The sequence below is a fragment of the Silurus meridionalis genome, chromosome 11 (genome assembly GCF_014805685.1).
Source record: "Silurus meridionalis isolate SWU-2019-XX chromosome 11, ASM1480568v1, whole genome shotgun sequence".
In the NCBI taxonomy this organism is placed as follows: Eukaryota; Metazoa; Chordata; class Actinopteri; order Siluriformes; family Siluridae; genus Silurus; species Silurus meridionalis.
Genome location: NC_060894.1, coordinates 4,468,443 through 4,490,191, shown reverse-complemented (window position 1 = coordinate 4,490,191; position 21,749 = coordinate 4,468,443). Strand labels below are relative to the sequence as shown.

At 34.2% G+C, this 21,749-nt stretch overlaps 1 protein-coding gene across 1 annotated transcript in view; it reads left to right on the top strand.

Moving 5' to 3' along the window:
- LOC124393668 overlaps positions 1-21,749 on the top strand; it is a 100,235-nt gene that overhangs the window by 33,643 nt on the left and 44,843 nt on the right. Inside the window, exons 26-38 of the mRNA XM_046861629.1 lie at positions 14,792-14,965; positions 15,216-15,248; positions 15,753-15,773; positions 16,497-16,631; positions 17,672-17,845; positions 17,969-18,001; positions 18,129-18,263; positions 19,183-19,356; positions 19,553-19,585; positions 20,335-20,469; positions 20,554-20,727; positions 20,852-20,884; positions 21,013-21,147. Coding sequence (XP_046717585.1) covers positions 14,792-14,965; positions 15,216-15,248; positions 15,753-15,773; positions 16,497-16,631; positions 17,672-17,845; positions 17,969-18,001; positions 18,129-18,263; positions 19,183-19,356; positions 19,553-19,585; positions 20,335-20,469; positions 20,554-20,727; positions 20,852-20,884; positions 21,013-21,147 — 1,389 coding nt within the window. The remainder of the gene's footprint in view (positions 1-14,791; positions 14,966-15,215; positions 15,249-15,752; positions 15,774-16,496; positions 16,632-17,671; positions 17,846-17,968; positions 18,002-18,128; positions 18,264-19,182; positions 19,357-19,552; positions 19,586-20,334; positions 20,470-20,553; positions 20,728-20,851; positions 20,885-21,012; positions 21,148-21,749) is intronic.

Sequence of the window (21,749 nt, the reverse complement as noted above, 5' to 3'; positions counted from 1 at the left end):
GCCCCGTCCGTCGCTCTCTCTCAGCTACTTTCGGTGCTAATTGCAGACACCTTTTCCGCATTACCTGGTCCCCTTTATAAGCCCATGCTCTGACCTCTCTCGCTGTCGGATGACTATAGTGACCTACCAGATTTCTGACTGCCAACATTCCCCGCTGGTTCATGCTCCTGGCTCCGCCCTGACCGTCAGCATTCCCCGCTGGTTCATGCTCCTGGCTCAGTGTTTGAGGATTATAGTCGCGATACGGATTATACTCGCTTTACGGATTCTACCCGCTTTACAGATTACACACGCTTTCCGGATCGTACCCGCTTTACGGATTATACCCACATTCCGGACTATACCGGCATTATGGATTACACCTGCATTACAGTTCATGACTCTCCCAGACTCGTGTTTGTGTTCATACTATAATAAACACTATGACTAAGTTACTTCCACTTCCTACTCGTGGTCACAACCCTGACAGAAGATCCGACCATAACCGCAAAAAAAGAAATCGCTCTACCGCGATGGATCGGCAGACCAGTACAGCTTCAGTTTCCACATGGAAGCTTACGGCCGCTCCTCCCAAAGCATGTTTGCCGGCTCGGAATAATACAAAAGCCTGATGGCATTCCTGGACAGATTTTACGGCGACTCGACTGAGTGGAGTGGCTTCTTACAAAGCGTCGGAAGGTACGTGGATGTGCAGTCATCCCAATTCCCCACCGAAGGAGCCAAGATCGTGTTCTGCAGCTCTCTCCTGTCTGGGGAAGGTTTGTGTAGTACGATTTTGGCATGTTTACCAGTTTTACCAGACAATTCTCGAAGATGTTCGGGATGATAGCGGCGGACGTTAGGAAATGCCAACCCAAGCACCAGTCTCCAAGCCCCACGGAGTACAAGACCGTTGCACTTCACAGTTCCTCTGACGGCGATGCTGTGCTTTCATGCTCCTCTGAAGGCGTCGTTGTGATTTCAAGTCTCTCCGAAGGCGCAGTCACGTTTCAAGGTCCCTCCAAGAGCGATGCTGTGCCTCAAGGTCTGCCAGCAAACGCCTTTACGTTCCAAATTCCCTCTGAGGGTGACGTAGCAGTTCAAAGTTCCCCCGCAGGTGCCTTCGCGCTTCAAGACTCTTCTGAAAGCACTGTAGCTCTACAAAGCCCCTCTGGTAGTGCCGTCATACTCCAAGATCTCTCTGAAGGCAATGTCACAATCCACAGTTCCTCCGGCAGCGCCGTCATGCCTCAAAGATCCCCCGAAGGCGACGTAGTGGCTCAAAGCTCCTCCAGAAGCGCAGTTATGCTAAGACCCCACCAAGGCTGCCGTCTCGCCTTGAACAACCACAGAGGACGCCGTCGTGCATCTAACATCCACTGATCGTGCCGTCGCACCTCATACAGCCACAGCGGGTGCCGTCATGCCTCGGACACCTATGGAGGACGCCGATGGGAGCATATGTTGTTTTAGAACTTGGATATACCTTTCAACATTGATGGTGCCTTTCCAGATGTGTAAGCTGCCCATTCCACATGCACTCATGCAACCCCATACCATCAGAGATGCAGGCTTTTGAACTGAGTGCTGATAACAACTTGGGTTGTCTTTATCCTCTTTAGTCCGGATGACATGGCATCCCAGTTTTCCAAAAACAACTTCAAATTTTGATTCGTCTGACCAAAACAGTTTTCCACCTTGACACAGTCCATTTTAAATGAGCCTTGGCATAGAGAAAGCGCCTGCGATTTTGGATCATGTTTGGATATGGCTTTTTTTTTTACCTATAGAGTTTTAGCCGGCAATGGCGAATAGCATGGTGGATTGTGTCCACTGACAATGTTTTCTGGAAGTATTCCTGAGCCCATGTTGGGATTTCCATTACAGCAGCATTCCTGTATGTGATGCAGTGCCGTCTAAGGGCCCGAAGATCACTGGCATCCAGTATGGTTTTCCGGCCTTACCCCTTACACACAGAGATTGTTCCAGATTCTCTGAATCTTTGGATGATATTATGCACTATAGATGATGATAACTTCAAACTCTTTGCACTTTCTCTCTGAGAAACTTGTTTCTGATATTGCTCCATTATTTTTCGCCGCAGCATTGGGGGAATTGGTGATCCTCTGCCCATCTTGACTTCCGAGAGACATTGCCACACTGAGAGGCTCTTTTCATAGCCAATCATGTTGCCAATTGACCTCTTATTGCTACCTGTCCCAACGTTTTTGGAATGTATAGCTCTCATGAAATCCAAAATGAGCCAATATTTGGCATGACTTTTTAAAATGTCTCACTTTCAACATTTGATATGTTATCTATATTCTTTAGTGAATAAAATATAAGTTTAAGAGATTTGTAAATTATTGCATTCCTTTTTTATTACAATTTGTACAGTATCCCAACTTTTTTGGAATCAGGTTTGTACACAAACACATTCTGTCTTCTAACAGAGTCAAAGAATAGTTTACTGGTTAATGATGCCACATGCCAACCGCAATGCACACAATAAATATTTAACCTTTTTTTTAATGCAAAAATCAAGATTTTACTGTGTATTGCTGCAGTATAAAACTACTCTTACAAATGCATTATTTCAAAAGCTGCATTTTGAAACCCTGGTTGAAGAATTTAAGTACGGTACATTACTGCGTCTGGACTGTGAAAAGGACTACACAGAGAAAAAAAAACACAAATTTGGTATGTTGCAATACCTGGCTTATGATGCACTACAATGCATTCATTGGCTTGCAAACAAATGTATTAAAAACATTTCCATGTATTAATGTATTAAAAACATTTGTGCATAAAGCCTACTGACTAAATCATTAACTTAACAAAAGATTTTATAAAGTGTAAAAGAAAAAGCAGTGTGTTTTGTATATATATATATATATATATATATATATATATATATATATATATATATATATATATCCAAAACACACTGCTTTTCCTTTTACACTTTATATATAGCATACTAGCAAGATACGTCCAAATGTATAATAGCAGACTAGCTGGATGTGCCAACCAATTTCGTCACAAGATGGCGCTACTATTTATATTTACACTATTGGAATCAGAATATTTTATTGGTTTATTTGGTATTAAGGTTTATATTAAGTGAAATGAAATGTGTAACAGCAGTGAAAAAAAAAGTGAGACTACAATAATACTTATAAAAGTTATTGCACTTTTAAAAATGAGTAATGAATCCCAGCCGAATGAATCAAGCCCTAAAATGTTCATTAGGATTTTAACTGTTGCATCTGGAGGAGTATCGCATGTAAGTTATGTAATGTAAGTTAGTGAAGAACAATGGAATCTATAGTATGTCTAATTGTATTTGTGCCTTTTCAGCCATCAGAATCCAGTTTTTTGCAGTTGAGATTTCGAGAAACAAAAGAAACAAAATAAAAAAAAACGAGAAGGTTACAACAGCGGCGTGTACAATGCCAGCTTAAAGGCGAAACAGCAGAAGAATGCCCAGAGTTAACACCTACAGCTTCTGTTTTCTTGTCTACCTATTTTAATCCTTTTGTCATTCTTGCTATTCACATATTTCATTTGACATAATGGTAAAAGTATTTTGAGGTGGGTGTGGAATGAAACTGAAACTAAACCCCAATAGATATCTGTAATAGAACAATTTTCAGTATAGTAATGTAATTTGTTTCTGCCTTGTTTTTATGATGAATAAACTTCTACGAACAGGGCCTTATTATGTAAATTTTTGATAAATTGTGAATAAGTTCCATTTAATAGATATCATCATGAGCTGCATTCACATGTTAAATGAATATAAAACAGGAATGTTCTCAGTTTGTTTATGGTTTGATTATATATAAAGCTATAGCTCACAACCTGTCATTTAAATAGTTATTAAACTGACAGACATGAAACTTGGGAGTTTCACAAAACCTGATTGTGTTTATGTAATTCAGTCTGTTTGTGTGTAGTTTTGAGGCTTCTGTGAACTTTTATTTTTCAACACTTCCGAGCAGGATAGGATATGCAAAGAACGAATTTCACCGTGCTGTAATGTATATGTGACAAATAAAGGCTATTCTATTCTATATGACAAAAAGTAATTCTAATATATCATTTGTAACACCTGCTGTAATTTTAACATGGAGGCGTGGTTGAGTGCCAGTATGCATATGGAGGGTTTAGCCTGGGGATCGGGTGGTAATGATCACATGCCTGTGCATAGTTTTAACAAATCATGCTCTCTGTTGCAGTTAGGGATGTACATGATTGCATGTATATTATGGTAGGATACTGTATTTGGTAAGAACAGTGATATGCTGTAAACATTAATTACGGTAGTGGTCCTGTATAAATGCTGTATTTTACTGTAAATTTACACCAAAATGATCACTGAATCTGTGGCTCATTAGGTCTAGATGCTTGCCCCCTGAAAAACCCATAAAGTTCTTAAAAAAACTGTTCTGAGAGTTAAACCATCTATTAGGTAGTATGAAGTCTTATACTAAAGTAGGAAAAATAAGAGCCAAACCTTAAGGGTATTTTTTAGTGTCACAAAAAAAAGCATCAACATATTTCTTAGGGCTGTGAGGCAAATCCTGTTTGTCACTTCATCAAGATAAGCAACTAATGAGATTCTGTCAATAAGTGAGTGTCCTGGAATGTGTGAAATCCCTTTAAAGACAAAGCAAAAAACAAACAATCCATTTTACATTATACTTTTTTTTAATAGTCAGTTTATCCAAGTTATCTGAAATGCCATGATCCTTAAAATCTGCCTCACCTTAACTTTATAATTAAAAACTAGAAGCAAGAGGAAAAATGCGGAAAAAGAATCCAAACTGGTCTGGCAAGTATGCAGACATAATAGATTTAAGTTTTAATGATAATGCATCTGTATGATCAGCTGTCGGATGTGAAAAAGCCATAGATTCCTGGCCAGTTTCTGACAAAGCTGCTTATCTTCAGTGAGATAAACGTGGGCCAGCTGGAGCCAAGGTAAGACTTAAAATACAAAAACTTGTTAACAATATTATTAACACTGTGTTTTCTATATAGACATTTTGGGAAGAACAAAGCATGTCTTACTAATGAATGAATTTTTAATAGCTTTTGTCTTATTAATGAATTATTCATGCTTCATTAATAAAATTATTACAGGAATTTTAATTATGTAGTTTAGTTTTTCCCAAACAGTATGAAACAGTTTTTTATATTTAATACTAAGTATCTCTTTTATCTTTAAATATTATAATTGTGAATATAATTTTTCTTTTAAATAAACTAATATATTAGGTTTCTTTAAACAGATAATCCTGCAATTGGAATGATTTTGCATGCAAAACCTAAAAAAAACAAAATAATCTTCAAAATTAAATAAAAAAGAAACTGGTTATACAATATATTGCATACTAGAAATAAATAAATAGATAGACAGATAGACAGCCAGACATATAGATAGATAGATAGATAGATAGATAGTTAGATAGATAGATAGATAGATAGATAGATAGATAGATAGATAGATAGATAGATAGATAGATAGATAGATAGATAGATAGATAGATAGATAGATAGATAGATAGATAGATAAAACTTTATTGTCAATCTATCTACCAAAAGTGCAAAAAGTAGCAATCGTGCAAATAGTGCAGATAAATACATAGCATATTTACAGCATGTGATATATATGTAAGCATATATGTACAGTGAATGTGAAATGTTGGGCAAAATGTACAGGATAAGGATACATATAGATAAAATAGCAGATGTAATGAGGGGTTGAAATCTTATTTTTTTTACATTGAATGTTTTCTGATCATTATATATATATATGGAACCGCCAAATTCTCGCTTTGTCTTAGCATTTTTTATCGGTTATGTTGATTCTTTTATGTCGCCGAACCCTGATATCTCGAGCACAAGGGGGGGAAAAATTTGCCATTTAACGTCGGTTATCTCGGTGCAGCCGCAGAAGAACTCGCGGAAGTGGCGGAAAAATCTACGCTTACAGCTGCTACAGGTGTTGTATTGTATACTGGTGAATCTCTGCTGTTAGTTAGTGCACATATGCCATTTGTTGTAAAATGTTATGCGATGAACGGGAGGCGAAAGCCGCGCTTGGTGGCGCGGAACGTGGGATGAGCAGCAAAAGCATAGAATGAACACCGGCAGGATCGGGGGGAATCCGCGGTGCGCTTGGGGAAGAAAAAAGCAGCCATTGAGAGAGTGCCGGTGGGAAGGCACGTGCCGGGATACACATGAGCGATAACAACGACCGCCGTGAACCAACATATACCAACAATAACGGACAGTGAGAGTGTGGAAGTTGAAATAGGAGGTGGTGATGATGCTAAACGAGCACCATATGTGCGCGATTGAAGCCGGGAGCTTAAGAGAAAGCAGCCGAGAAAGCACCTGACACGCTGAAGGGGGCCGAAGGGGGCGTGGTAGGTGGATTCCTGACAGATAAACATGTACTGTATGTATTTTTATAGCATGCCTTCATCAAACAAATCGCGGCAACGCTGTTGTGTAAAAAAACCCTTCAAAAACACGTGCATGCACATTCTCATTTATTAACGCACATCATGTACATAAAGAAATTTCAAGCATGTTAATATATTGCCGCCATTTTTATTTTCATTTATCTCGATCATCCGTTATCTCAATGCTTTTTGGCGACCCCCTAGGACATCGACATAACCGGGTTCCACTATATATATATATTACCTTGTGGAACCAGAAAGTGTGAGCAATCATTAAGCTACATGTGGATACCTGTATACATTAATATTATGTACATTACTTTTTCACATAGCTATCATAGAAAGCTTAGTCAATTTTGGTAAGATTAAAGACTGTAGAAAGTATTTTCTTTTTAAATGGTAGTGAATGATTGATTATAACACATCGTGACTGAGTAATGTATTCTTGAGAAATGTCATGTCAGTCGCGACAATAATCTCTGACAACTAAATTCACAATACATAGAGTGCCAAATGTAAAAGTGTTATCTTCATAGTGTTTCATCTTCATCTTAAAATTAATTGCAACAGATGAACATCATCATGTGTGAAAAACTATGTACACCTTCCATAGGATTTAAGAAATTAAGTAGCAGCCAGGTGCTGCTAATCATTTGCAATTGATTAATTGATCATCTGCAAATATGACCACTTCTGTAAAAGCCCAAGTTTAAAGAGGTTACTGGTCTAGAGCATTCAAGAAGAAGAAGATGAATATAGTTTGTTTGGAAATGTTTCAAGACTTCTGTAACAATGGCCTTTGGACAGACAAGACCAAAAAAACTAAACACTGCATATCAGCACAGATATCTGATAACAACTGTCAAGCACTGTGGTGGAGGGGTGATCATTTGGGCTTGTTTTGAACCCACAGAACCTGTTCAACTTGCAGTCATTGAGTTGGCCAAGAACTCTGTCTACCAAAGCTTTCTACAGATAAATGTGAGGCCATCTGTCCAACAGCTAAAGTGAGTCATGCAACAAGACAATGATCCCAAGCACACACACAAATCTACAACAAAATGGCTGAAAAAGAACAGACTCGAGGTGTTGCATTGACGCAGTCAAAATCCAGAACTCAACCTCAAAGTGATTTAAAACCATAAGATAGCCGTCCAAAAACAAATGCCTGCAAACCTCAATAATCAAGTGACCCCAAATTCCTTCACAGTGATGTGAGAAACTGATAAAGTCACACAGAACACAATTACTTCAAGTTATTGTTGCTAAAGCTGGTTTTACAAACTATTGAGTCAGAAGATGTACTTACTTGGATTAACACAATCAAAGGTCTTATTCCATATGAAGCGTTTTCAACAGCATTAAAGGACAAACCTTTTAAATTCTATAAAGTATGGGACCCCTTTTTTATTTATCTTGGAGCTGGGGAGACACATCTATTAGCACTGGGAATACGGAACTTGGCATGGAAGGAATGAATGGTAATGTAACGGTGATACAATTTTGCTTATTTCTATTCTAAATTTATAATTTATTTTTTTTAATTGTTTATTTATTTATTTATTTATTTTTGCTTATTTATGTTTTTTTTTTTTTCTTTTTCTGTAATAATGCATATTTCATATTATTTTAAATGTGTATTTTGAAGAGAATTCAGATGAGTGGCAACCTGCTTAAACTGTAAAAGCTCAGATGTGTTTACTATGTTTAGACCCTGTAAATGTCAAAAGTTTCAATTAAAAAAAAAAAAAAAAAAAAAAAAAAAAGATGTACTTAGAGTTTCACACAAGGTTTGTCTGTTTCATTTTCTTTTTTATATACAAAATTAATGATGACAGTGTAATATGTCACTTGCTGTTGTTCATATGTAGTTACAAATTCGAAGAGCTGCTAAAAATCTAATAATATTTTTTTTATTATCATCTGGTCCTTAGTAGTGACTTTTATTATTGATCTGTAAAACCATAGAATAAAAAAACTGTGTGATTTCATTTTTATACCTATATCATATATATCTTCTGTGAAGAATGTAAAAAATTCTAGTAGTGCTTCTGGCTGTTTTTGGAATTTGCTCAGTAGCTCTTGTGTTTTACACAGAGGCACCAAAGAGAAACCAGCTGGAGTCCCAAAACCTACCTGAGCACCATGGAATATAAAGGTAAGTTATATATCTTTTAGACTTTTATATAAGAATGTAGCAGTACTATCTTTAAGAAATAAATTGTGTTACAAAGGAATGTTTTGCAATTAGATGTGCTTATTTGCATAGAAGGAAACACGTCAAACTTGTTGAGATTGTAGAAACCAAAAGTATTATGTTCTATTCGTCAGGAAATCAGCATCTGGGTTACTTTTGCACTTTCGACCTGCCATCAAGTCTACAGTTAATCTGATCAGATGTATTACCAGAGTCATAGCTTTAGTCTGAATTATTCTTTAGGAGAAGCTTTGTTCGCTGAAGTTGAGACTTTTAAAACTTTGCATCCTATAATAAAAGCAAATCATAAAGCATTATGATAGCTGAATGAAAAAAGGTGTTAATTTCTTTAGTTACCATCATGAAGTGGAAATAATTGTGATAGAAAAAATATAGCAAATATAGGAGATAGAGAAAAATATAGGAAATATAGGAACTAGAGAAAATGAAATAAAAATACAGCATCGACTCTGCAATACCATCACTGAAAAACCTTACTGAGGAAATATTTTTTAAAAGATAGTAAATATATTTTACGGCCAAAAATTTGTGTGCACCTGGACCTTTGTCTTTGTGGAGCACAGAAGCAACTTTGTGCCAGAACAGGTTTGGAATCTTCAGTTCCAATAAAGAGAAATCTTTAGGCTAAAAAAAAACAAAACAAAGATGTGCTATGTAGTTGTGTGCTTATAGGTTTGTATAAGCAGGTTGAAGAACCATATATGGGTGTGATGTTCAGGAGTCCATGAAATTATGTCCATATAGTGTAGAAATTGTGTTCATTGCACTAGTACATTTCAAAAGACTTGTTAAAACCACTAATGGCTGGTTCTGGTTTTAAATTGTGGCTTATTATTATTATTTACAAGAATTACATGCATATTTAACGAATTTAACATGTTCTGTGTGTGTGTGTGTGTGTGTGTGTGTGTGTGTGTGTGTGTGTGTGTGTGTGTTGGGGGTGGTGTTTGTTTGTGTTATGGTTCAGGGAAGCCATGTAGAATATTTGGCAAACAATCAAAAATGACAAAAATGTGAGATATAGTTTCTAACTGGTGTAGAGATTCCAGAACATTAGAGAAAATAGAACATAAAACCATCACTCATGACTCATGTTAAGAAGCCCAAGCCTTATAGTTTACATCATCTGTTATCGGGTTTTTATATAAAAATTATAGTTTATAGACAGTATGTCCCATTATGCTGTTGTTCTGCTTGAATAGTAGATGGCTCTTAGTACAGGTATGCTGCAAAACAAGTTTAAAAACAATATGCCTTATCCACACGTGACAGGTGAGTAAACACAAATTATTACATTGTGTACTTAGAACTATGGTTCTGATTGAGATGCTTCCTCTACTGACTTTGACATGTCTAATTCATGGTCATTGTTCTTGCCAAATGTGGTTTTGGCCTCATTCCTTTAAAAACAAACAAACAACAACAAAAAAAACCAGCCAAATTATTGGAACAACGTATGAAGAAGCAAAATTGTTAAAGTAAAAGCTTTTCCTATTGAAAGGATGTTTTTTAGTCTAAATCTTTTGGTTTCATTTTATTCAGACTTGTTCTTGACTTGGCCTCTACTCATTTGGTCTTGTCTCTAGTAATTGTCATGGGCTGTACAATGGTTGTCTTGACCACAATACTAGGAAAGACGGGTGTCTGGTCTCTTTACAAAACGAATACAAATGGGCTGACTGGACTTTCCAGATTTCAATTCCTGAATAGAGTAGCCTATTTGAAACATTTTTTATATACCTTGACATACTTGTTTTTTTCCCTCATCGTCTGTATGAAAATACAGAAGAGGCCATGCATAATAATATTTTTTCTAGCTTGTTTTTTCATGATCACAACATTTTTCTTATGATCTCGATGATGCTGCCTCAAGAACATGCTTTAATGCTGAATACACAAAAAAATAAATACAAATCACGAGAAAACAATGTTTATGTCAAGATCATGAGAACATTAAGTTGTGATAATGAGAAAACTACTTTTTTTAATGTTAAGATTACAGGAAAATGAAGATCATGAAAAAACAAGACAGAAAAAAATATATTATAATGCCTCTTAGGACTTCAGTACCTTTTAGGCCTTCCATAATAAATGTACCCAAATAGTACACTAGTTTACAACTAGTAAAAGTTTCTCAAAGTCAGTATGTTTCATGATTAATCTCCATGTCGGTTACTTTTTTCAACGAAGAAGTATGCAGTCATCAGTTGCAATTACATAAGAGTGCATTTCTGTTGAGTTATATAAAGTTTTACATGCACGTTTTTTCAGTTCTGTACACTACATTTCTTTAAGTGGATGGTACAGCTGCACAAAGTGAGCTGTTAGCAATTACTGGGAGTGGTGACTAAAACAACCAGTTCCTTTCTGACAGTGTTCAAGAATGTCCTGTTTAAAAGGTTCAGTTTAACCTTCAGAGCAATGTGCTGTTGGGTTTTACTTTTGCCTTTCTTACTAGCTTTAATTATACCTAATTGACTGAAGAGTTTGAGGGAGGTGGAGAGACAATTTTGCATTATTAATAATCATGCAATTACAGTTGAAATTCAGGTAAAACCAAACCAACATCCAATCCCATTATGCAATTCAAGGTGAAATAGACAAATGATAAAACTTGTACAAAACCGGAAAACAAAACACAGACTTAGCTTACAATACAAGCTTTTCGATACAAACCAAAAGGCTAGAAATGCAATAAAAAAAGCAATACTTGAATGAATATCAGGTAAGAGTTCTGCTAGTCCAAGAATTGCCTTGGTTTTGAGTAATAGTTCACCCTGGTGGTATGGGGAAGAATTGTAAGGTGAGATCAGGATAATCGAGTTGAAACCAAGACTGGTATTGTCAATTCCAAGACCAGGATTAGCGAAATCAAGTAAAAACAGTGTATTAAGGATAATATGGATGTGTATTTAATTTAAATGAATGCAGGACTAAGATCAAGACCAAAAAAAATAATCCTTTTTGAGGCAAGGCCTTTATTTTAAATTAGCAGCCTTCATTCATATCAAATTACAACTTAATTAGACAACAAATAATCATAGGTTAGTTCACAGTTTAATAGATCATTAATTTTTTGTAACTATGATGCTTTAGATATGGTACATAATTTCTAACTGCTCAGTGAGCCTCTAACACTAGTGAGCATTTAGGTCATGATAATACATTGGCCAAATGTTTTGCCCGCTCAGGCTAGAAAGAATTTTAGGTTATGATGGTAAGAGATTAATAATAATCTGTGTTAACTTCAATGTGGTTGCTGTGCTGATGTACAAGAACTTTGGTGCTGTGCTACCTCATGCAGACCACTTTGTCCATGCAGTCAATTCTGATCATTCTGAATCATTCTTAATGAAATCAAATGTTTTTTTTCATGGAAAATACTTCAACATACACGCAGTCTATGCTCCAGCTTGTCATGTCCAGACAACAATAGATAATCTTTTAAAGAATTGAGTGGATGACCAGCTTTAGAAACAATGATGCTGGGAGGTTGGAATGGACCTAGAAATTAAATAAAACATCTACTGATGTAGAATAATATTTTATACATTTGTGAAATTAATTCCTTAAAAACATTTTACAAACATGTATACATTTTTTTTTTTATCTTTACTTTTTACAGTGATAAGATCGGAAAATCTCGTGAGATTTGTTGCCATCTTGCTTATTTACATGCAAGTGGCGAGATCACAAGAATTTTTGGAAATTTCAGACATGATTGTAGAGGTAATATTTCAAAATTTCTTGTCACACATTGTCAAGTTCTCAAGATTTCTAAATACAAAGTATAGAGACAAAAGAGTCTAAATAATCAGCAGATTTAAAAAGGTTCTAGATGTTTTGAAAATTATTTCAAGTGTCAAAGATTAAAGAAACATAAATTGATTTATTTATATATTTTTAATTCCTGAGCCTTCCTTAATAATATTATTTGTTACTATCTAAATTCTAAAGTCAAATCTAGAAAGTAAAATAAGATACTTTATTGTAAATTTAAAATAATTTTCAATCTAAAAATGATTATTACAGCAACAATTATTATGCAACGTTATGCCTAATTATGATCTTTTTCCCGACAATAAAATTCAGTTTGGTTACACAGAGGGACAAACGCATCATTTAAGGGAAAAACGAGATGGTAAATAAAACTTCATCAAAGTTATGTTTAAACATCCTGCTTTAAGATTATGATATATTTGTCTGTTTTATTTTTATTTTTTATATATATTTGTTACCTAAATAACCAAATCACGTGATTTTTTTCCAGTGAACACAGTGAATACCAATATGACACAATACATGATAATCGTAGAGGTGAATGTGTCACAAGCAATTTATGACCAAATCAGATTATCACTGCAGTCCATGACTTCTTTGCAAATTGACAACACCACAGAAATCGACAGCTTTAATATTACAACAGGTAAAATATGTGTCTGAATCTTAGTTATATGTTTCATGCTGTAAAATATGTTACACTATGCTAAATGTACCAATCCCAGCTGGGTTTAGATTACATGATAACAAGATTATTCTCCTTTCTTTCATCATTGTACGTTGTACAAGTACTGTGAGCATAATGTGACATACTCATAACTTATGTTTTTAAAGTCTGCTTTACGAACACATCCAACACAACAAATTACAAATACAAATGAATTATTATTTTTTCATTCCACAGTGTGCAGTTTGAATAATACTGAATATCAGTGCAGGTGTGAGGATCAATATTTCTGGCCATGTGAAAAATGTACAACATATGGTTCTTGTGATACCATTGCCAATACCACATGTGGCTGCATCAATGCTCTACCAAATGATGGGCAGTTCTGTGAACCAATCAGTGAGCTGACTAGTAAGTATTATATGAAACATGAACAATGATCATGACTGATGGATGCTCTTACAATACCTTATTAACATAAAATGATCACAGTTAAATTCTAAATGTGTGGAACACCAGCTTATTAAGATCACTTGATTATATAAACGAATACTCAAAATATAAGGGTCAATAGTGAGTTATAATAAAGATAATAATTTGCACTAGGTCTTCTTCTTTATATAATACTAAGCATGTTTGAAGTATTTACCTAATTTGTCTAACTGAGAATGGTTTAAATAAATGGTATTTTTAGTGCTTTAATTAATTATATGATTTTTTCATAGATAACTCTGCATGTCCAGCTGTTTCTCTCCCAGGTACAACTAAAGCGATAACTACGGAAAGATGTTGATGGGGTTTGTGTATATTTCAAAATGTTGGATATAATGTTATATTTATGTACAATTACTTTCTACCTTTCTCTCAGTTGATTATCTGATTGAGATTAATATTGGCACAGTTGATGCAGCATTACTCAATCAATTGAGAAACCTTTCATCAACATCCAGTTTTTCGTTGATAAATAATAACATATTTATCAATGAAGTGAACATCACTACAGGTAACTGACATTTACATTTCTGATAATTGCTCTTTATGCATTATTTGTGAAAAAACTGGTGTACCCTGATCAGTCATAGCAATAAACCAGCCTGTTTAAAATTGTGAAGTCCCCAATTGTACCACCAAAACAGCACTGATCCATCAAAGCATGCACACCACGAGACCTCTTATGGCTTGCTTAGGTATCTGTGACCAAGTCGGTAGCAGTAGATTCTTTATGTCTTTTGTGCTGTTTGTTTGACTTCCATAGACCAGACTTGTTTGTCCAGCACATCACAGGCCACTACCATTAGTGAATATAGTTCATATATTTAGGTAGATGGTATGCCTTAAACAAAATCTACATGCCTATATATATATATATATATATATATATATATATATATATATATATATATATATATATATATATATATATATTATTATTATTTTATTTTTTGTTGTTTTTTTTTGTGCTACACTAGTTTTTCTGTTGATCTGGACCAAAAAAGCTTACAATTCTCCTGCTTTCAACTTATTAATATAGAGAACTTGCTGCCAAATATATTCCAGCCATGTCATGTCACATGTTATGAAGTTTTAAAGTTATGGCTGATTGGTTTATATCTCTAAAGTACTTAAAAAATTAAAAAATAAAAACACCTCAGCATGTTTTTCTATTCACAGTGTGCAGTTTGAATGATACTGAATATCAGTGCAAGTGTGAGGATCAGTATTTCTGGCCATGTGAAAAGTGCACACAATATGGGTCTTGTAATAATGACACCAGTTCCTCATGTGGCTGCATCAACGCTTTCCCAAATGATGGATACTTCTGCCAACCAAGCAATGAGCTGATGAGTATGTATGAATTACCACAGGAAACATAAGCCTGACTAATTTTAGATGATATATTATTCTATTAATATACAATAACCACCATTACTGTCAAATTCATTTTAATTTTAGAAGTTTTTGTATTGATAGAATTAAATACTTAGGTGCATTTAAATCTACACAAATCTGAACAAACATGTTCCTCATGGAAAACGTTGGTGTGGGTTAAATACAATGTATATTTAATTTTTAATCATGACATTTTGTTTTATAGATTCTTCTACATGCATATCCACAGCAACTCCAGGTAAAAATACACTTGCATTTTCCCTCAATATCTTATTATATGCACACAGCAAGACACCAGTCAGTGTAGAGCGTGAGCTCTGTTTTGAATTTGTTTTTGGTGTATCTACTCATCTCCAACACACAGTTCAGCTTCCGTTCAACAGCAGGCAGAACATTTTGATAATAATAAATGATGAAAGAAACTTCTGACTCGAACTTGCCACAACACCTGTGGCCTTCTTTGCGTGAATTTTTGGAAGTTGTTGAAAAGAAGGTTTTGGGCTCATAAGAATTTTAATAGATCTTAATCAGTGTTTGACTCATTAAAAAATTCTATAAATAGATTAGAGTTCTTCACTTCTTCCATCCGTTATATTGTTCTTAAACATCTAAGATCTTATACATTTTTAAACATGCCTTAATTGATTTCATATTATGTAACACCATGAAATTAAACCATTTATTTGTATTTTTCTTTTTCTGTCTATGCTCTTCTTTGGCTTCTCCACAAAATTACATGCAGTTCCATCAACAACAACACCAGGTAAAGATTTAATGACAGTTTGTGTGTGTGTGTGTGTGTGTGTGTGTGTGTGTGTGTGTGTGTGTGTGTGTGTGTGTGTGTCTGTGTGTGTGTGTGTGTGTGTGTGTGCAGCATATAGATGTGTAATATGTCTTTTGAAGATGGATCATAAATTAATCTTTTTAAAGCTGTTGTATGTAAGATTTACCCTCTCTAAAATAACCATGCAGTTAAACCCTACACCTGAAGATCAGTAAGGGGTTTGTTTTCTGGACTTCCTCCACAAACCCAGTGGTGGACAGTAACAAAGTAAATGTAATTCGATACTGTACTTAAGTAGATTTCTCACATATCTGTACTTTTCTGAATTATTCCATTTGGGGAGACTTTTACTTTAACTTCACTACATTTATTAGTCAAAAAAAATTATTTTTTACTAAACTGCATTTTGTATAATCAGTCGTTCCTTTTGATTTATGAGTGGAAAAAACTTAACTGTTCAAGGACACAGCAAGGCACCAATCAGGGTATAGCATGTGTTCTGTTTTGAACTTGTTTATATTATTTACTTAGCACCAACATGCAGTTTAGCATCAGGTCCAGCAGTACCACACACAGCTAAACCTCTCCCAGTATCTACCATAAGATGTGCAATTCTGACCAGTGCTCTTTATTACTTTTATTGTTCTTGTTGTTATTAAACTTTGTCTATATAATTATACAATATTTACCCTTTTCTTTCAGCTAATTATCTGATGGAAGTTGAGATTGATGCATTAGATATAATAGTCCTGAATCAATTAAGGATCGAATTGAAAAGATTTAGTTTCCCCATAACAATAAGTAATGTCGAGTTTGTGGAAATTAACATCACTACAGGTAACTGACTTTTCAGTTTCTATTGAGTCTCACAGTCACATTGTGTTAGAAATGATATGAGCCCACTTTCAATGAAGTTATATAGAATATTACTCATATTGATCTCCAGTGTTTTTAATGACAAACTACAATATTATCATGAAATTTAAACGCAGTAAGTGTAGGAAAATTCAGTTGCTTTGGTTGTCACTGGGTGGTGCTGACAAAATAAAAAGTTCTCAATGATTGTATGGAAATATTTTTAAATATAAAATAATAGCAGATCTAGAAGTGTGCAAGCAGGAAATCAGAAATTATGTAATGCTTGTTTTTGTTTATTAAATTTGCACTGTAAAATATCTGCTCAAATCCTCAATGAAAAGGCATTAAATAGATTTTCATATCCAAAACTACTGTGGTTATTGTAGTAACTCATTTGGAAATGGTTGAAGAAAACACGTCTACCTCATGCTAGTGATTTATTATTCTATAAAAAGGTCATTATATTAAGGATATTTTTTTTCTAGATTCACACTCCTAGTGCCGGTCCCAAGCCCCAATAAATGGGAAGGCTTGCGTTAGAAAGGGCATCCAGCGTAAATACATGTCCCAAATCGAACATACGGATCTCGAATACGGATGATCCGCTTTGGCGACCCCTAAAGGAAGAAGCCGAAAGAACTTTTTTTTTTTTTAGCTAGAAATTAAAACCGCTTTTATTTATTATGTCGCCACCCAGTGGTCAATAACTCAAACAACTCTATCATATGTATAAATGGCTCCAAAAATAAACCCATCACTTATATTTAGATTAAATATATTTAGCTAACTGTTTCTATCTTTATTTATCAATTTATAACTGCTTACAATTTAAAGTATCTTAAACATGCAAATGACTATAATTTAATTATCACTAAGATGCATTTTATATATATATATATATATATATATATATATATATATATATATATATATATATATATATATATATATATATATATATAAAAATCACAGCATTGTTTTAATAATATTTGATCTCAGCATGATTTTCTATTCCACAGTGTGCAGTTTGAATGATACTGAATATCAGTGCAAGTGTGAGGATCAGTATTTCTGGCCATGTGAAAAGTGCACACAATATGGGTCTTGTGATAATGACACCAGTTCCTCATGTGGCTGCATCAATGCTTTCCCAAATGATGGACAATTCTGCCAACCAGACACTGAGCTTTTGAGTACGTATGAAATTTCATACAAAACATAAACATGTCTGACTAAAGCTTGTTTTTTTACAGTCTGTTTCAATCAGACATTTTTTTTCATCTTTTTTTATGATGTTAATGATTTACTTTACATAGGTAACGCGACATGTCCAGTTGAAATACGCACAGGTAAAACTGCAACAATATCCATTATAAGATGTAAACATTTTGACCAGTCTTCCATATTATTGTTGTTGTTATTAACATTATACTTTTTCTATATAATGATGCAATATTTTTCCCCTTATTTTTTCAGTTGATTATTTGGTTGAGGTTGAGATTGATGCAGCAGATATAGCAGTCCTGAATCTACTGAGGAGCAAATTAACAACCTTCATTAACTCCATAATAGATAATAACTTTGACATCATGGAAATTAACATCACTACAGGTAACTGACTTCTCAGATTTCCTTTGCTTATGATTTGTTCCTCATGTGTCTGTATCAACGCATTCCCAAATAATGGATACTTCTACCAGTCATTCATTGAGTTGATGAATATGTAAGAATTGGAACAGGAAACATAGGCATGACTATTTAATGAGAATAACATAGAGATTATATGATCCCACTTTCAATAGAGTCATACAAAGTATTACTGATATTTCTCTCTTGTGTTTTTAAAGACCTTAAACTAAAATATTATCCTGAGACTTGAATGCATTCAGTGTAACAGCATTCAGGGTTTTTTTGTTTAAGTCACTGGATAGTGCTGACAAAATAAAAAGTTCTCTATGATTTTATGCAGAATTGGGCATGAAGTTGGAGAGGAAATATTTTTGAGTATAAAATATTAACTGATCTAACAGTGTGTGTGCAAGCAGAAATTCAGATATTATGAAATGCTAATAAATTTTGTTTATTAACTTTGCACTGTAAAATATCTGCTCACAAACTCATAGAAAAGGCAATAAATAGATTTTCAACTCATTTAGAAATGGTAGGAAAGAAAAAGGCTAACTCTGCTGCTAACTTACTCTAGTGATTTATTATTTTGTAAAAACATCACTACATTAAGAATAGCTTTTTTTTATCTCGCACGATTCACTCCTGCTTTTTATCTAGACATCAAAGTCTATTTAATTTATTATGTCGCCACTCAGTGGTCAATAAATCAGACTTATTTATAATATCTATAAATAGCTCCAAAAATAAAATTGCTAACTGGTTTTGTATGATCTATGACTGCATCTTATACATGAAAATAGCCTACATTTAATTATTTCTCAGATTTAAATAAAATACATATTTAAATATCATAGCATTGTTGTAATAATATTTGATCTCAGCATGATTTTCTATTGCACAGTATGCAATTTGAATGATACTAAATATCAGTGCAAGTGTGAGGATCAGTATTTCTGGCCATGTGAAAAGTGTACACAATATGGGTCTTGTGATAATGACACCAGTTCCTCATGTGGCTGCATCAACGCTTTCCCAAATGATGGATACTTCTGCCAGCCAATCACTGAGTTGATGAGTAAGTATGAATTACCACAGGAAACATAAGCCTGACTAATTTTAGATAATATATTACTTTAGTAGTATCCAATTGCAACCATTTTGTATTAATAGATTTTAATACTTCACCAACATTTTTGTAATTTCTCAGGAAAAAAGTTAGAATGGGTTAAATACAATTTATTTGTAATTTTTAATTTCATTTTGTTTTATAGATTCTTCTACATGCATATCCACACCAAATCCAGGTAAAAATACACTTGTATAATATCTTATTATAAGCACACAGCAAGACACCAGTCAGTGTAGAGCGTGAGCTCTGTTTTAAACTTGTTTTAGCTGCTGCTTGGTGTATCTACTTATCACCAACATACAGTTCAGCTTCAGATCAACAGCAGGCAGATGATTTTGAGAGCAATAAATGATGGAAGAATCTCCTGACTCAAACTCGCCACAACACCAGTGACCTGTGACAGTGACAGTGTTTTTTTGGAAGTAGCTGAAAAGAAGGTTTTGGCCTCATGATTATTTTAATAGGTTTCAATCAGTGGTTGACTCATTAATATCATTCTATTAATTAATTAGGTGCACTAAGAGTAACGTTAGAATCTTTTCACATAAAGTGAGTTGATTAAGCAATGAATCTTGTAAAAAGAAAAATAGAAACATTATAGCCACAATAAATTACAGTAGTTTGAATATCAAAGTACATATGAAGGCAAATACATTTGTGCTTTTACTCAGGTGAAGATTGAAAGGGACACTTTTACTGAAGTAATATTTTCTTTAGTGCACCTCTATTTAACTCAAGTACATGGTTTGTGTACTTCGTCCACCACTGGTAAACTACATGTCCAGCAGTAGCACACACAGCTAAACCTTCTCCCAGTATCTACCATAAGATGTGCAGTTCTGACCAGTGTTCTTTATTACTTTTATTGTTGTTGTTATTAAACTTTTTGTATATAATTACACACTATTTTCCTCTTTCTTTCAGCTAATTATCTGATGGAAGTTGAGATTGATGCATTAGATATAATAGTCCTGAATGAATTGAGGATCGAATTGAAAAGCTTTAATTTCCCCATAACAATAAGTAATGTCGAGTTTGTGGAAATTAACATCACTACAGGTAACTGACTTTTCAGTTTCTATTGAGTCTCACAGTCACATTGTGTTAGAAATTATATGATCAGCATGATTTTCTATTCCACAGTGTGCAGTTTGAATGATACTGAATATCAGTGCAAGTGTGAGGATCAGTATTTCTGGCCATGTGAAAAGTGCACACAATATGGGTCTTGTAATAACGTCACCGGTTCCTCATGTGGCTGCATCAACGCTTTCCCAAATGATGGACAATTCTGCCAACCAGACTCTGAGCTCTTGAGTACGTTTGAAACTTCATACAAAACATAAACATGTCTGACTAAAGCTTGTTTTTTTACAGTCTGTTTTAATTAGAATTTATTTTCTTAATTGTTTTTATGATGTAAATGATTTACTTTACATAGGTAACGTGACATGTCCAGTTGAAATACGCACAGGTAAAACTGCAACAATATCCATTATAAGATGTAAACATTTTGACCAGTCTTCCATATTATTGTTGTTGTTGTTAATATCATACTTTTTTCTATGTAATGATACAAATTTTTTCCCCCTATTTTCTCAGTTGAGTATCTGGTTGAGGTTGAGATTGATGCAGCAGATATAGCAGTCCTGAATCTACTGAGGAGCAATTTAACAAACTTCATTAACTCCATAATAGATAATAACTTTGACATCATGGAAATTAACATCACTACAGGTAACTGACTTCTCAGATTTTCTTTGCTAAAGATTTGTTCCTCATGTGTCTGTATCAACGCATTCCCAAATAATAGATACTTCTACCAGTCATTCATTGAGTTGATGAATATGTAAGAATTGGAACAGGAAACATAGGCATGACTATTTAATGAGAATAACATAGAGATTATATGATCCCACTTTCAATAGAGTCATACAGAGTATTACTGATATTTCTCTCTTGTGTTTTTAAGGACCTTAAACTAAAATATTATCCTGAGACTTGAATGCATTCAGTGTAACAGCATTCAGGGTTTTTTTGTTTAAGTCACTGGGTGGTGCTGACAAAATAAAAGTTCTCTATGATTCTATGCAGAATTGGGCATGAAGTTGGAGAAAATATTTTGAGTATAACATATTAACAGATCTAACAGTGTGTGTGCAAGCAGAAATTCAGATATTATGAAATGCTAATAAATTTTGTTTATTAACTTTGCACTGTAAAATATCTGCTCACAAACTCATAGAAAAGGCAATAAATAGATTTTCAACTCATTTAGAAATGGTAGGAAAGAAAAAGGCTAACTCTGCTGCTAACTTACTCTAGTGATTTATTATTTT